At 33.1% G+C, this 17435-nt stretch overlaps 1 protein-coding gene across 1 annotated transcript; it reads right to left on the reverse strand.

The window, feature by feature from the left end:
* Nucleotides 1–1457: 1457 nt before the first annotated feature.
* Nucleotides 1458–17151, reverse strand: LOC123919641 (protein ENHANCED DISEASE RESISTANCE 2-like). The gene is made up of 22 exons (XM_045971612.1): nt 16657–17151; nt 15744–15818; nt 15529–15582; nt 14223–14288; nt 13947–14005; nt 13438–13514; nt 13020–13136; nt 12348–12382; nt 12108–12208; nt 11660–11755; nt 11176–11240; nt 10642–10713; nt 9709–9879; nt 8092–8291; nt 7879–7945; nt 5104–5279; nt 4759–4860; nt 3539–3586; nt 2660–2803; nt 2483–2578; nt 2302–2403; nt 1458–1684 (listed from the first exon to the last, which is right to left on the reverse strand). Exons 1-22 carry the CDS (start codon nt 16876–16878, stop codon nt 1592–1594), a joined length of 2238 nt encoding a protein of 745 aa, XP_045827568.1. The 5' UTR covers nt 16879–17151; the 3' UTR covers nt 1458–1591.
* Nucleotides 17152–17435: the final 284 nt, after the last annotated feature.

The following is a 17435-nucleotide window of genomic DNA, read 5'->3' on the forward strand; positions in this document are numbered from 1 at the left end:
GTTTCAATTTTGCAAATTATCTTAAGTTACATTCAATACAATGTGCAGCCGTTTAAAAACATAAAGGACTAACTTGACAAAAAAAATTAAAAATTAAAGTGAAAAAATGAAAAGAAAACCCTTACTAAAAGTTTAAATGTTAATTCACATCCTCCTAAGCCTACTGTTATTAAAGAGGTCTTCTGGCAACCACCTTTGGAGCATTGGGTGAAGTGTAATACAGATGGGGCCTCTAACTCTATTACCTCATCTTGTGGTGGCATTTTTAGAAACCACAGTGCAAATTTTTTATGTTGTTTTGCTGAAAATACTGGTATGAATTCAGCTTTCATGGCGGAGCTTTGTGGTGTTATGAGAGCTATCGAGATAGCTTATTGCAGGAATTGGAAAAACCTTTGGCTTGAGTCAGATTCTACCCTTGTTGTCATGGCTTTTAAATCTCCCGTGTTAGTTCCTTGGGAGCTAAGTAACAGATGAATGAATTGTCTCAGGATCACTAAAAGCATGAACTTCGTGGTTTTCCATGTGTATAGGGAAGGTAATCAATGTGCAGATGGTTTAGCTAGCATTGGCCTCTCTATTGATATGCTTACTATATGGAATGAGCTCCCTCAGCATATTAGTAGTTTTTTTGCTAACAATAGATTGAGTAATCCTAGTTTTAGAATCTTTCGTGTTTAAGGAGGTTTTGGTCTAGTCTCCCTCCTTTTTTTTTGTTATTCTCTCTTTTTATGATATATATAGAGTCAGGATCCGTTGACACCAACTAGTTTGACACCAAATGTTACACCTCTCAATAACGTTTTAACCGATATAAATTTTATAAAATCCACCGTTGGATTGAAAGTTTACATCATATAGATCATTTGTGTAAAATTTCAAATAAATCCAAAATCATTTGATATGTTATTGAGATACATCAAAATTAACGGTTTTTGTATTTTTTTAAATGCCGTTAATCTTTATGTGTCTCAATAGCATATCAAATGATTTTGGATTTGTCTGAAATTTTACACAAATGATCTATATGATGTAAACTTTCAATCCAACGGTGGATTTTATAAAATTTATATCGGTTAAAACGTTATTGAGAGGTGTAACATTTGGTGTCAAACTAGTTGGTGTCAACGGATCCTGACTCATATATATATATATATATATATATATATATATATATATATATATATATTGAGGTAGTAGCACTTTGCTACTCCTCTTTTGGCAAAAAAAAAAAAAAAACCTTACTAAAAGTGCAATGTTGACTAATAAACTAAACATATAGGGAAGAGAAAGGTTTTTTCTTTTGGCAAGTGTGGGGAGATGCATGGCAGACATTGTTTTTTCACTCCCTCCAGAAGAGATAAAGGCCTGCGCAACCTTATCACAAATATTAAGGAACTGGACAACCGGTTAACTTGGCGGAGGAACAAACTTGAATGAGATAGACATGGGAGAAATCAAATAAAAAACAGAAACTAAAGTATCTTCAGAGAATTCACTCAGATTATTATTTTTTAATTGAGTCCCCAGTGTAATTTGAGTCATAATAATGAAATGGAACTGAATAATTTGATATTTCTGGCAGAACACCTTAAGCCTCCAATGGTATGGCAGATTCAAGTTTCAAACGGTTTAATCGGACAGTTCCAAGAATGTATTCTGGCAGCTCTGCCTCTTCTTTTGCCTGCAAATATTAACACCAGTCAATATATCTGCAAATATTAAAATGCAATATATGTAAAGACATTTGATGCAAGAAATGAAATGTACCGAGAAGCCCAAGATATAAAAGTTAAAATCCTTTTGCAAGTTATTGCTGCGTAATGAAAAGGATGGACAACAAATTCAAAAGTTGTGTTGTCTGCTTATTTTTGTTTAGGCTAGATACGGGGTTGTAAAAACTGAAAATTTTCTTCAATTTTGTGTATTTATAACACAATTATGATATATGCCCTCTGTATAATTTATAAAAAGGAGAAAAAAACACATTTGAGAAGAAATCCAAATTCTAATCTTTATAGTACACGGGAGTTCCCTTTATATGATCATGAGTTTGGTACCAAATAGAAACCATGAATAAAGTCCTATCCCACAATGAAATTAAGGGTAAACAGATACCCTTGAAGAGTATCCCTCCCTGACCAACACACTCGAATTGCATAAAAAACACAGTTCCATAAAATTACAGTTTCCATATTCTCGCCAAATATCAATTCAATTTCAAAAAGAACTATGGAAGATGAAATCATTAGTGGATAGTTTGTCCAGAAAAATCATAACCAGAGGCAGAAAGGCACAAACCTCTATCAAAATGGCAAGGTCAACAACTAGACTTGTAACATATCCTAGAACAAGGCCAATGACACCCCTAGCTACAGAGGATGATCCAATGTCCACGTCAATCTGCATAATACAAAAAATTACTTTTAAGTGTATTATTTATATAGATGTAATCAGAGAAGAAGAACTAAGGAGATATTACCTCCAAAAAATTATCTTGTCTGAAGTATTTACAAGTCACAGCTTTCCCTAACAGGCAGGCTTTGGTTCCAACAGCCCTCTTGACCATCCAATATCCCTATATCCATTAAAAAGTATTAGCTACTCAAAGTCATAAGGCATCAAACAGGGAATATACTTTTCATTGAGAATCACACACCTCAACTATACTTGGAATAAGTTTGAATGTTGAGTCACGAAACACATCACTTCCATCAACGAACTTAGCCAACAAAGAGTTTTTATTTATCGGTCTGTCAGCTGCATAATATAGGACCAGACTGTAGTTTGGTTTAGCAGGAACCTGAAAATCGAATATAATATGGAGAGAAAAAGAAAATTTCCGTGAAAAACTGGTTTATACACAAAATGTAATTTTCAGAGAGGAAATCATAGTTGCTCTTATTCATATGATGGAGCCATACAATGCTAGAATATAAAGGCAGAGTAGGTTATGAAATACCAACCACTCTACTACATTTTGGGAAAATAAAGAGGGTGAAAATAAGGGATAAAAACTGCGACTTATTCCAATGCTAACTAATCTTCCTAACAAACTTTTACACCCCCATCAATTTGCTGCACTTGAAACATTTGAAATTCTAAATTGCTTAAGTGTTGATCGGCACCAAAGCGAAAGGTACAACCCCCTCTCCCAAAATGCATGACAATCAATCTCTATCTGTTTTGTCTGTAAAAGAAAGTAGGGCTTGATGCAATATGGAAGGTTGCCTAACTATTGTAATGAGACTCATGGATAATCAAGGAAGGACCTAAGAATGAAAATCAATCATTATGCGTTTTGTGCGTACATGAAAAATCGGATTGGATGCTCTTAGAATTGGAATTTTGGCCTAACTCAACCCTACAAAATCGGCTTGTAAGGTGAGGACCGACTCTACTTATAAACCCATGTTTAGGCCATCTCACATTGATGTGGGACTCTTAACAGATGCAATCTGTAAGATTGGTGAACTATGCTTTGATACCTTTTCTAAAAACTAATTGATAACAACATTTTGCAGTGATACATACGTACCTGGAGATTGATGACAAGGATAAATGGAAGCTTTTTGCCGACTTCTGACTGAAATTCAGAGGGAAAGGATTAGACAGTGCAATAATATAAAAGAATTAACAATCTCAAAATTTCCAGCTTATGGTTTCCAGAAATCAAGCTCAAATACACAAAGTCACAAACAATTCCAATCACACAAGTTTTAGCATGCAGCGGATTTTAAAAGGCTTAAAGAGCAACAAAACAACATTATTTAGACATTTGCAGAAAAGATACAGCTTTGTTGGAACATCTGCGTGGATGTAGATAAGAGAGTCCGAACCACATAATTTGTGTGTGTTCTCCATTATTATCTTTGCACTGTGCTCATGTAGGTTCCCATGTAAGATCCTTGGGTTGGTAAATCTATTGGCGTGCACTGATTTTCCTAACATAGTACAATATACTGTGACAATAGCTCATACAGAAAAAAATACTCTATCTTCGGTCTACAAACTCAGGGTGTTTTCTACTGTGAAATGGAAGAGCCCTGAGTTTGTCTTGAATATCACAAAAACATGAGTTTGAAGAAGGGCTAGGTCTGCATATCTGTAAGCTTATCTTGAGCTGGAATGTGAATCACAAACAGTAAATATAGAGACTATTGTAGAAACTGAAAATTGTGTTATTTCAGCAAAAGAGTACCCATTTTATAGATGGTACACAAAGTCAATTCCTCAAATCAAGGAGTGATATACTAAAATAAAATAAAACCGATACTAAAATAAAATAAAACTGATATGAATAATAAATGCTAAGTATATTCTAATATTCCGCAACAGTAAATAATCTAACACCTTAGGCACAACGAAAATATCAAGCTCTGTATGTTTTATTCAAGTGTCAAGCCATGAACATAAAAAAAAAAAGCACAACCTATTACATTATTGCTAAAAACAGTGAAACTATACCAAAACTGATCTTATAAATAAGACAGCGACAAACTGAGGTATAAAAGCTCCATTGGAATAAGGAGTTAATGAAGGCAATATCAAACACACTATTTTTTTCTTTATATTATTATTATTATTATTATTTCTGCAGCAGTAGGAACATGAGAACTTCAATCCTTGGGTTAATTGATGGCTTAGCAAAATCATTTAATAATATCTCCGAAGCAAACCAAGCATCTTCACCCAAGTATACTTTACAATGATATATTTGAATATTAAAGATATAAAATCTTGGAGATTTAATGTTACCTGAACCAAACACTTAGGATGCAGAGCAATTCTATCTACAGATTTATTGACTGTAAACCAATCTACTGCTATGAGCTTGAGAAGAGGATCTCCTCCAACTACCTGCACGACAAATTTTGTAAACGACAACGGAAAGTAAATTGCAAGAATGTAAAGAGCATTCAACCAGGGCAAAAGAAAGCAACATAGTTACATAGGGGCAAAAACTATTGAAAAGTAGATAAAGATCATAGTTTAAAAAATGTAGTTCTATAATTAAGAGAGGTTGATATATGAATTTGCAAAAAAAAAAAAGGTTTCTGTCCTTTTCCCCTATAGCCGAATAAACTTAAAGAGTTAACTCACCTTAGAATTATCTTTAAGATAGTTCTTTCCTCTAATCATAAATCCTTTTCCACTAGGGGAACTCCAACAGTTTGTGTCATTGTCATCCACTCCTTTGCGCAAAGAACCATGTATGTCACTTGGATGGATTGTAATAGGAGTGACACGAGGATCCAATTCTCCGCTTAGATCAGGAGCTGCTTGCAATGACCAGGAATATAAGAATTAAATACGGAATGGAATCAAGAAATTAAGAAGTTGCATGAAACTCTAGCCAGTTACTTACAATTGATAGAATGCTTTAATCATTTTCACTATTTAGGTTGGATTGTTTATAGCTTTCAATTGAGTGGTCTAATGATATTTCTTAGTTTACGGGACAAGACCAAAGATTTGTATCTGTTTATAAATTCTCCGGGTGGAGAGGTAATATCTGGAATGGTGATGTTTGATACTATGCAATTTGCAAAAGCAGAAGTACAGACAGTATGCTCAGGATTAGCCCCAAAAACGGGAGGGTACCACATTGACTGTGACAACCCCCTTGAATCATTCCATTACTTGATTGATTGAAAGGGTTCTCGACAATTTATGGAATGTATATATATTTATATGCTTTCATATTTTCATTTATCAGGTTCTTTACTGATTTAAATTCAATTAAGATGAAATACGGGATTAATTTAATATTTAACAAGACTTTTCACACAATAGTCCCTTGGCCAAGAAACATGGATAATGTACAAGTCTAACCTACCTTGTGCTGAAATTTAGGGTCTGTTTACTTTCTAGAAACATAAAAGGTGAGAGTGCAGAAAGAAAAAAGGAACGTGAGTGCAAAAGAAAGTATATCAAATGAAAGTAGCAATCAAATTAGAGTATTGTTTATTCGAGACCTTGTTGCACATGTATATGCATTTGCTGATTGTTCTAGAATTTTCTACAGCTGTAACTAATTGAGGTTTGTTTAGTTAGTTACAGCAGTTATGTTACTTACAGTTATTATGGGAGTACAGCTACAATAGTTCTATTATATAAATAACTTAAGTGGAATCATTTGTAACAGATTATTATTAACATTAACATATCGCAGCCTAACTCATAGAATGAAATTCACTCTTTTCTCTGTATCTTTGCATTAAAACAAATCATTATTTTTCCATCCAGCTTCTTTATTTTTCTGCCATATAAAGAGTGGTACTAATATACAATGTTTTGAGGAATACTATAATGTAATACCATGTTACTGTGCACCTAAAGTTTAGTCATAAAAGGTTCTTTTATGTTTATGTAGTTCTAGTAGTTGAAAAAATATAGGTAAGCATATGCATGAGTATGACTATGAGTAGTTAGCAAAAATATTGTGTTTTCTCCACCTTAACTCTCCTTTGTTTTCATGGTATCTCTCCCTAAAAAACTACAGTACTATTTTGACACATGATCAACGTTCATACTGAAAAAGCAAATATGTTCATTGGATAGTCTAACTACAATACCTAGAACAAACTATGTACAGAAAGTTACAATAGCTTTGGTTCTTTAACCCTGGCAAATACCAAGCAAACAATAAAAAAAAGGGTAAATGATCATTTACCCCCCTGCAAAATAAGCAAATTTTCGTTTACCCCCCTATGCATATTTTTTTTTCTGTTTACCCCCCTGCAAAAAATAGATTCCCTCATTTTGCCCCCTAGGTGTACAGCAGGACATGTGACTGTGCAAATCTGCTGACGTGGCTTGTACACGTGGAAAAAATCATTTATATTTATTTTTTAAATTCCATGTCACATAATTTTTTTTTTTTAAAAAAAATCCTACAAAAAAAAAAACGAATTTTTTTTTCCCAAAATTTAAAATAAAATTTCCTACAAATAATTTTTTTCCTACAAAATAAAAAAAAAATAAAAGATTTCGTACAAAAATAACTTTTTTTGCATAAATAAAAAATTAAATTTTCTTATTTTGTCCCCAAAATAAAGAATTTAACGATTTATTTTCAAATATCTTTTAATTAAAAAAATAGAATCTTTATTTTTGTCTGCGTAATTTAGTGCTGCAGATATAGTACAAGCTAAGGTTGCTGCACAATTTAATATCACATAAGAATTGAAGCATAATTTTGCTTAATTTTTTTTGCTGCATAATTTAATATCACATATAATTTTGGTAGAAGAGGAAAACACAAATAAAACTTCTTCTTCTATTTTTTTTTTAATTCAAAGAGATTAACAAAAAAAATAAAGTTTTGTTTTTAAAAATTAAAGATTATGTTTTTTTTTTTAATTTAAAGAGATTTGAAAATAAATCTTTAAAATATTTAATTTGGAAATAAACTTTATTTCGGAGTAAATCTTTATTTTGGGAGTAAAATAAGAAAATTCGTTTTTTTATTTTGGGAGGAATTTTTTTTTTTTTAAATTCGTTTGTAGGAAAACAAATATAATTTTTAAAATTTTGTAGGAAAAAAAATTATTTGTAGGAATTTTTTTTTAATTTTGGGAAAAGAAAATAAGAAAATTGGTTTTTTTATTTTGTAGGAAAAAAAATTTATTTTTTATAAAAAAAAATATCTGACGTGGAATTTTTAAAAAAAATATAAATGATTTTTTTCATGTGTACAAGCCACGTCAGCAGATTTGCACAGTCACATGTCCTGCTGTACAGCCAGGGGGCAAAATGAGAGAATTTATTTTTTGCAGGGGGGTAAACAGAAAAAAAATATGCACAGGGGGGTAAACGAAAATTTGCTTATTTTGCAGGGGGGTAAATGATCATTTACCCTAAAAAAAAACTGACCTGCACTCCGCTTCAAAGCTAATGCTGTGATTGCCCATGAAACATTCTTTAGTTTGACTCTTGACTCCTGATAAATTGGACAGGATATTAAACTATAGAACTTACCAAAACAAATACCATTTTTTCCATTCTAGATCAGACACACACACAGACAAGTAGTATTAATTTCTATTGTAAACTACTTCTGTATTTGATAAGAAGAATTGAGCAAACCTTTAGATCGTGCTTCTCATCGTCGTCACTTTCTTCATCTGATGACGATGATTCGGCGGCGATTGCATCATAAAACTCATCTTGTACTTCATCCTCATATTCAGAACCGGAAATGGAAGTATCAGGTATTTTGGAGTGAACTATTGTGGTGGCATTTTCTTGGTGGAGTGCTGGATTGGCTGCAATGTATTCCTTTAGACCTGAACCATTATTTAATAACATCTATTTAATGCCTCTTGAATAGTAGCCACATACAAATTGTTCAATATGAGTATACAAGCAATTTTCTTTTCTTTTTTTGAAATTTAAAAGATTATGAATTTAATTACTATAGATTGACAATGTAAAGCAGTCTTATACAAGCATCCAATCATATATCACCATGTAGATATTTGTGAAGGTATTTTAGGAAATTGTTGGAAACCCCGCCATAATTGCAACAACCACCCCGGTCTATTGTTAGGCCACTTTGTTTGCCTTCATGCAGTGGTACAACATCTATAGTGTGCTGGGTTGAGTGGGTGGGTTTATTCTGATATCACATAGAGATATCGACTTTGTGGAGCTATAAGGCTTGGACAGTCCTCATGTTACTGTGCTATAAGGATGTGGAGTGAGAGATATCAGTAAAGGTACTCGTGTCCGCAACAGAGGTAGAGGAACTGGAGGCTTGGTGTTCCTTATACCACTTGAGGAAGTCAGTAAGCATGGCCAAAGAGGATCCAAACATGGCATACTGACGAGATTTTCCTTGTTTGCAAGATTGACCATGACCACCACTGTAGGAGGCAAAGGAAATGGAGGCAATAATAGGTGCACGAGGGATGTCCATATTTGAAGAAGGTCTACCGTGCAGAGTTCAAAGTGAGTTTCCACAAATAGAAGATCTACTTCTAGGTATTGTTTCTTTGTTGGTAATAACTTGATCTCTTGGAAAAGCAAGAAACAGAATGTTGTGACAAGATCAGGTGCAGAAGTATAGTATCCAGTTATGGCTTCAGCCACTTGCGGACTTATATGACTTAAACAGTAGCTTAAAGAACTGAGTTTTGGGTATGTTTCACAAATGATGCTGATTTGTGATAATCTGGATGCCATGCATATCATCTCATATCCAATATTCCATGAGAAGACCAAACACATTGAGATAAATCGTCAATTCATTAGGGAAAAGATCTTATCAGAAGACATTACAACGAGCTTTGCGGATTCAAATAATCAATCGGAAGCATTCACCAAGTCATTTAGAGAACCTCGGATTGATCATAAAACAAGCTTGATGCATATGATTTATATGCTCTAGCTTGAGACGGAGTATTAGAATTTTTGTAAATAGGTAATTGTGAAATTACACTAATTAGGGCTTTTGCGTAATTTGAAATACACTGATTCACTCAAATGATATATCGTTTTCATCTCTCAACACGACTGTAAACATCAAAACATAAATTACTTCACTTCAAACTCAATTTTACAAAATCAAGTTCATTCAAAATTAGCCCAAACACACACTGCAAGCAATTCGTTTGGGCCACATAGTTTTGATAACCTGAACTGCCAGTAATTCTAGACACTTCAGAGAGATGTAAGGTGAAAAACGATTACTCAAATACTTACTTGCCACTTGGCACAGTAACGCATAAGGAATGCTCCTTTCAAACTTTGAGCACCGTTTGTTCTTCCATTGATTCCAGGATGTAGAATGTATCTCCAAAGTGTGGGTCACTAGACATCTTGGGTTATTTGATACCATAGGCGAGTTCAAATTTCTGATCTCCCACGAAGATGCTACAGCCAGAATACAAAACATACAAGGATAAAATAAATCAATGATCAATGCCCAAAATACAGACGTCAGTGGTTATATTTTCTTTCTTCGAATCAGTTTCCAAATAGTCCTTAAACTAAAAAAGGTTAAGAGACAGTTTCTACCATAAGCAAACAACCAAAACATCCAAGCAAGCATGCAACAAATTTTCAAGGCAGTACAGAATGTCAATAAATCTGTCAATTTTCTTTAACGGGAAAGAGCAAAAGATATCAAACGGATTGTACAAGAATTCAAGGGTATTTATTTACAAATAAAAAGGAAAACAATTATAGACTTTATCTTAAAAAATTATGGCGTTGAAGAAACAGATAGATCCCGAAAATCATCAGTGGCTAGTGCCCAAAATTGAATAAAACTGAAATGCACAAAAAGGAACAAGTTGATAGTACTGATTTGGATGTTAAAATTATAGGGAAAAATAAAAAGGAGATAACAGAGACTTTGAATAACATCTTTTGTGGGTGAGTGTTTTATATGTTCATTGTTAAAACAAAATTAGACTCTTAACACAATGCGAATCTTAATATTCAAACAAAATAATGTACAATTAAGAAAAAGAAAGATATCAGTACCAACTACTCTATGTAACTATGTTGCTTCTGAAAAGATCGAAACATAATATTCATACAACTGACTGCGGCATCTGAATGAGACAAATACCAGGCACAACTCTACTAGTCAATTCCTAGGATTTAATGCAAAAAAAAGTGTCATCTTACGATTAATTTTTGCACGTTGATAACCAGATCTTTGAGGCTTTTTCTTATGTATAGCTGGAAATTGCAAGATTGCTGCATGGATAAAATACATAGAGTACTTCAGCACATTGAGATAGATTGTCATTTCATTAGAGAGAGATTTTATATGTATACATCATAAAACAGCTTTCTTAGTTCAAATGATCAATTGGCATATGTTTTCACCAAGTCTTTTGAGAGTTCTTGATATAAGCTCTATATGTAACAAGATTGGTGCAAATGATTTATATGCTCTAAACTGAGAGGGAGAGTTTGGAATAACGTGAATATGGTAGTTATGGTTGTACATTGTACAACATCATGTAAATATAATAATGGATAACATAAATATTTCTATTTATTATGATTTAATACACACAGCTTTGATGTGTAATACACACGGATGCATTCATGTGCTTTCTCATATTCATCTTTCTCAAAAAGTATTATGTAAGAGTCCCAGGATAGAAATAACACCGCCATACGAGTAAAGAAAGTAAATGACCGTATTCTTACTGTATGCTCCATCTTGTCCACGAAACCATTGCCTAGACAAGACAAAATCCTGCTTTGGATGCCACCTGGGTTAAGTTTAAAAGGTAATTCAATGAATACTATTCCAAAAAGTAAAAGATGCAAAAACAAATGATCACACAATAGGAGAGACAAAGAAGTGAGGAAATTGTAGCAATTTTGTAACCAAAAATTAACTAACTATACCAAGGATCGATCCTAAAACATAGATACACAACCAATAAGTTAGCGCAAGGCTAATATGAAGAATTCTACAGAATTGAAGTCAAAGTAAATAGGAAAAATCCAATTAGTCTTAGCTAGTGAATACAAGTTTCCATCAATGAAAAATCAATACTTTGTATACACAAATGAGAAATGATAGAAATTTAAATTTGACTGAACAGAACATGCTATTACAGAAATCCAGTTAAAATTAAGTTATGATATTTGAAATTTGAAAAGGTTAACAACATGAATTGATTACCGGGATAGATACTTAGGATCATATGTCCCGTAAACAACATCATAGTGTCCATCATAAGATTCTACAAGCTCTAAGTCACAAACTAACATATCCCACCTGCAAAAAATACAATTTTTTAAGAGATTAAAAGCCCATCTAGTTGTTTCAACAAACAAACAAAAAACCATCTAGTTTGGGAAAATATTTTCTGCTTCTATTGTATTGTATGTATTCATTGATAATTATAAAAAAATATTGTTTGCAGTTTTTTCCTATTTTCAAATATTGTATAGGAAATGGTGAAAACAAATATATGAAAATAGGAAAAAGTAAAACAAAATGACATTTTTGGTAATTATTAGTGAAAATAAGAAATGGAAACAGGAAACCTTTTTTCCAAACCATAAACACTCTAATTTCCCAAATAAATTACCAAAAGTTAAAATAATAAAAATTACAGGCTGCGTACTCATATCTTTTCTGTCGTTCAGTGTTGAAAAGCACTTCAAAAACAGTATCTGCAGTTGCATCAATAACACCGACAGACTTTGCAAGGACGCCCTTACCATTCTACAAAGAACAAAAATTTAACACGGCAGAAATTAGTTCTACCATAATGAATCAAAGCACTAATCTCTATTGTTTTAAATGTGATAGAAACATATCAAGGCTTTTATACAATACTTTTCTATCGATTTTTTATACATACCTTGTGATCAGAAACATCCTCAAAAATTCTAATTCCTGAAACCACAAACAAAAAGTATCTAGAAGGATAAGGATGTATCCAACAATTTTATTTTTTATTTTTTTATCAAAACTAATATGAACAAGATGTCAAGAACTACAAGTAGGAAAAAGCATCATTGTGGGTGTTAAAGAGTCTAACAACCAAAACATGCAACAAAAACACAAATCATACACAAGTACTCAAGTCCCAAATAAAGTAGTGATTTTCTTCCTTTGTAGAGTTTCTTTTAATTTTTTTTTTCTTTCTAGAAAATTAAAATTTTCTACGAGGAAAATAAAATAAGAGAGTAAAATAGGTGGGAAAATACCCTCCAAAGTTTTCCCCTAGAATTGGTTGATTACCCCCAGAGTCCTATTATTAGTTCAGAGTACCGGACTTCACATCATTCTCTATTTAGACCCAGCAGTTGAAGTAAAATTTTCATGATAAATTAAAGGTCCACTAACTACATATTTACATTCTCAACTTAAACTAACTAAAAAAGAGACTTTATAACAGTTTCTGGATGCCTTTAATTAAAATATTTTATCAATATCAGGATATCACTAGAAAGGAAAGGGGTTTAGAGCAAGAAACCACCACTGCCTAGTGAGGCTACAAAATAGTGTATGTTTATGACAAGAAAAATACCAGCCACAGTAAGAACACATTTCCATTGATGTGCTTCAACTGTGTCTCCACTATCCCCTTCAAACCCATCTCGCCTACCAGCCAACTTTGACGATTGCCGTAACAGTGTTTCTGGGCCTTTAAGAAAGATAGAGTAAGAGTAAGTAAAGAGAAACAACAAGTACAAATGTAAAAAGTTTAATGCAGTAACCCCAGAATCTAGTAATCAGAAAAGAAACATGGGGTTCCTTGCATAATATAAATAACATAGAATCAGAACCACACTTTCACAACTATTGCTCCATAATTTCAGAACCACAATTGGCTAAGGTGCATTGTGGAATATGTTATCCAATATACAAATCATAAAAACAATTCAGCATGTTAATGCCTCAAAAGCGATCCATGATGAATATCATTGATAAAACTATATTTTTACCTTGGCCAATTCTTATTAGCTTCTTTAATCCATGGGCATACCGCCTCACTCTAGGTCGATGTCCTTCAAGATTGATCCTTCCAAAACATAAAAGCAATGATATGTTAATTTATGATAAATCGTCTAATAAAAGGATAACCCAAAAATCAGAACACCTAATAATGAACCCAACAACAACTATTCAGGTCTTTTGTTAAGCATAACTCACAAGTCATAAATATATTAACCTCAATAAACAAATATAATTGTAAACAATATTCCTTGCAATTAGTTAAAATTATCATTGTTATTGGACTTCACAAGTAAAACACGAAGGAAAGAAAGAAGAAAAGGACAGACAATAGAAGGGCGAAGGGACCAAAGGCATTGCAATTCCCTTCTAACATGTATGATATAAAAACAATTACTAATCATTTACTAATCAGCATTGTTAATAAGACCATTAAACTAATGCTATTATATCAGATATTAGCATCGGTGCATTTAAGATTGGGATAAACAAAGCATACTCGGCCTCCATGTTTAGTTTGTCTCTGGCGCTACCACCTTTTAACAATTCATACTCAGCCTGCAAAGAGGATATATCCAGTAAATTAAAATCATATGTAAATTATGGTGAATACCCTATAGTTTCATGACATCCCAATTCTTTACACAAATGGAAAAGCTATAAGAAAAGTTCACAATAGGAACTCCAATCCAAACTCCCTTCCCCCAGAAATAGACTTTCAATCTCAATAACAAATGCAGCACAAGCATGCCTGTCTCTAGTTATTTTCTCATACCTGTTGCTTGGCATGATCAAATGCTTCTATCCATTCCCGGGCCTCCCCAGCTGTAGCACAAGCAATCTTGATGAAAATGGACAAGAAAAATAATTAATTTATGCTGTAAAAGAAGGAATGACCCATGGCATTGGGGGACATTAAATTCTAAAAAATTAGCTTCCAATACAGACACAAAGATGCAGATACATTTGCATGGTAGTATGATTATTGAATCAAGAAACTGTATTGTATCAAACTTTAAACGAGAAAATTCAAGGGCTAGTTTGTATTATAAATTTTAAATCTACAAACCTAGTTTTTTTTTTTTCCGCTAAGCCACTGTAATTAGGGTCTTTGAGCGCGCTATGAGACTAACCCTCGAGTCAGCAGTGGGACATCCATTTATTCTTTTTATACGAGGTTGGGCTGCATCCCAAATGAACACTCTAGTTGTAAATTTTTACCATGAATGAAAACTAACAACTTGAAGTGGTTATTCAGCAATGTTTTATGTCAGACTTAAATTGGCTTAAAGAAACACTCTTGAGCGGCTATTGTTTCTTCATAAGAACTAATTTTATCGACATTTCTTTTTATGAAACTGTTCATAAATTTAATATTATGTTGTGGAATTTGGCACATCTTTTTTAGCAAAACCATGAGGCAAGAAACCCTCATACAAGCATTGACGTGGCCTTGCCACATGTTAAGAGTCTCACATCGGATGTGAGATAGCCTGAACATGAGTTTATAAGTAGAGGAAATCCTCATCTTACAAGCCGGTTTTGTAGGGTTGAGTTAGGCCCAACCCCAAATTCTAAGACCACAAGGTGTTTTCAATGCGTTCCAAATCCCTTCAACTGCAGGTAAAGTTTGCCTACATGGATCTCAGTCTACAAGCTGAGGTTTTTGCACTTGGTCCATGTTGGGATGTTAACAAATTACTACACTAGCATTTAACATGAAAATGCAATGGGAGTGAAGTAATGTAAAACAGTATCAATTAAAAAATCTTAGCATGCACGTAGAGCTTTGGAAGGGTGTGGTGTTTTTTTAATTAAAAGTTGTAAGAAACCAAAGTCGTGTTTTCTTAAAATTATTTTCATAACTTAGCAGCAACTTTTACAATAGAACCTTATTATGCTTTTGTTTATATTACATAGACTGTGACAACCATATTACATAGACTGTGACAACTAACAAGATTATCAATCTCAAATTCTTCCTAAGTTGTCTTACCTGTTAAGAAATATGCTGTGTGGCAATGAGCTTTCGATCACTATAAAAAAATAATTAGAATAAGGAATTCAAGACTATAACTTACTTCTCCCTTTCTGGCCTCATCTAACCGATTGTAAAACCGTAAAACATAAAGATCCTGGGGAAGAAGACAAAAAAAATACTTAGGTTCCATCAGATTTAGAAGTTAAAAAAGACTGTTATGAGTTTAACCTCGAAGACAATATTCCATTTCCATAAAAACCAACATGCAATCAGTTTAATTTAGCAAACACAGAGATTTGTATGCAAGAATTTTACCCCATCATTGACCTTTCGGCGACCTAGCTCCTCCACCATTAGTGTCGGGCCTACAATTCCCTTCCGAATCGGTTTCTGCACAGAGAATTTTTTTAACAATGAACATTCCACTGTTATAAAAAAAACTAAAAATTACTATTTGAGCTTAAAAAACAGACAACTAACTTACTAACTAACATGTGAAGTGGAATTACTACAGTGCAAATTTCCAGTCCACGTTTAAAATATTTTTATTGAAACTAACTAGTATGTCTCTTCAATTAAGGGTCTGTTTGGATTGGCTTATCTGAGCTTATCTACTAGCATAAGCACTTGTGAGACTATTTGGGAAAACTTATGAAAACAACTTATGACATCTTCATAAACTATTTTCAGCTTATTTACATAAGCTGTCCAAGATATCTCACAGAAACAACTTATAGCTTAAACAAAAACAATTTAACTTCATTTTATCTTTTGTTATAGGAATAGCTTATATTTATATACATAAGCACTTACGCTATAAACTGCAAATTATTATTTTTAACCAAACAAGGCCTAAATACTACACCTACACTTAGGTGTATTCGGTGTCTGACCCATGTTAGTGTCGCTTCTAGTGTATGTGTCACTACTACTACATATTTAAATAGCTCTAATTCAGTATGTAAGGCCTAGCTCAACTGGAAATGCCGAAATTGCTAGGTTGAACACCTTTACCTGAGTTCGAACCGGCTTCGAACCCAGGACCTCGCAATAACATAAAATAATAAAACCGCGGTTGTTTTATAGTATAAAACAGTGCAATTAAGAAAATTTAAACATTAAACAGTGCAGTAATTAGAGTTTAGTGGTTATCTAATTACAATAAACTCTTTTGAATTTTGGTTGACTGAAGTAATTAACGGTAAGTAATGAGTAAAGAGAAACATACAATGGCAGGATTATCATGAGGATCGCGTTTGTACATGCAAACATACTTTCCCCTAATGAAAAGGAATCGAAGATGACAATACTCACGACCAAGGGAATTCACTCCCAAATGATAAACCCAACCACCAAAATAACCTCTATCTTTATCTTCGCTACTACTTCGCTCCGATCCTCTGCTACCTGATTTGTTCAACTCCGATAACTCCGATGCTATTGCGTCCATCGCAAGCACACTCACTTTACTCTTAACAACAATAATCACTTATTCTTCTTCATTCTTCTTATGCTGCTGCAAAATGTGAAATGATCAATAATAATACTGTGATTTCAAACTTGTCTTCTTTTTTTCTTTTCTTTTTTTGTTTTTTTGCATTATTGATGTCATTGATTATTTTGCCTTTATTTGCTCCCTGAGGGGCCCACTTTTGTTTGAGGACAGTGAGGTCCGACTGGTTTAGATTGAGCTGACCGTCAAAGGGGTGTTAATTGTCATTACGCGATCCAACCACGTTACGTTAGATTGCAATTACCACAATTTACTACCAGTTGGAGCTTGCCACCTGTTTAAGCTTTTTCTTTTATTTTTGTTTGTATCTATTTAAATTTTTTTAGATGCTTCCAGTGACATCTTCAACTTCAAAAATGTTTGATGCAGGCACAAAAGCTAGTAAAACGGTTATTTATTACTTTTTTGTTGTTGAAGGAAACGGTTATTTATTACTTGTTCTTCATATTTATTTAACTTAAGGACCAAGCATTGTTTCTTATGTAACTCTGAAT

The sequence above is a fragment of the Trifolium pratense genome, linkage group LG4 (genome assembly GCF_020283565.1).
Source record: "Trifolium pratense cultivar HEN17-A07 linkage group LG4, ARS_RC_1.1, whole genome shotgun sequence".
Classification (NCBI taxonomy): Eukaryota; Viridiplantae; Streptophyta; class Magnoliopsida; order Fabales; family Fabaceae; genus Trifolium; species Trifolium pratense.

Bases quoted from the DNA above. Each gene is read 5' to 3' on its own strand.
- LOC123919641 (XM_045971612.1), bottom strand. From the start codon at position 16,878: ATGGACGCAATAGCATCGGAGTTATCGGAGTTGAACAAATCAGGTAGC. The intron at 15,583-15,743 runs GTAAAATTCTTG...CTTCTTCCCCAG, and splicing joins GCCGAAAGGTCAATGATGGG to GATCTTTATGTTTTACGGTT. The intron at 2,579-2,659 runs GTGTGTGATTCT...TAATGGATATAG, and splicing joins TTATTCCAAGTATAGTTGAG to GGATATTGGATGGTCAAGAG.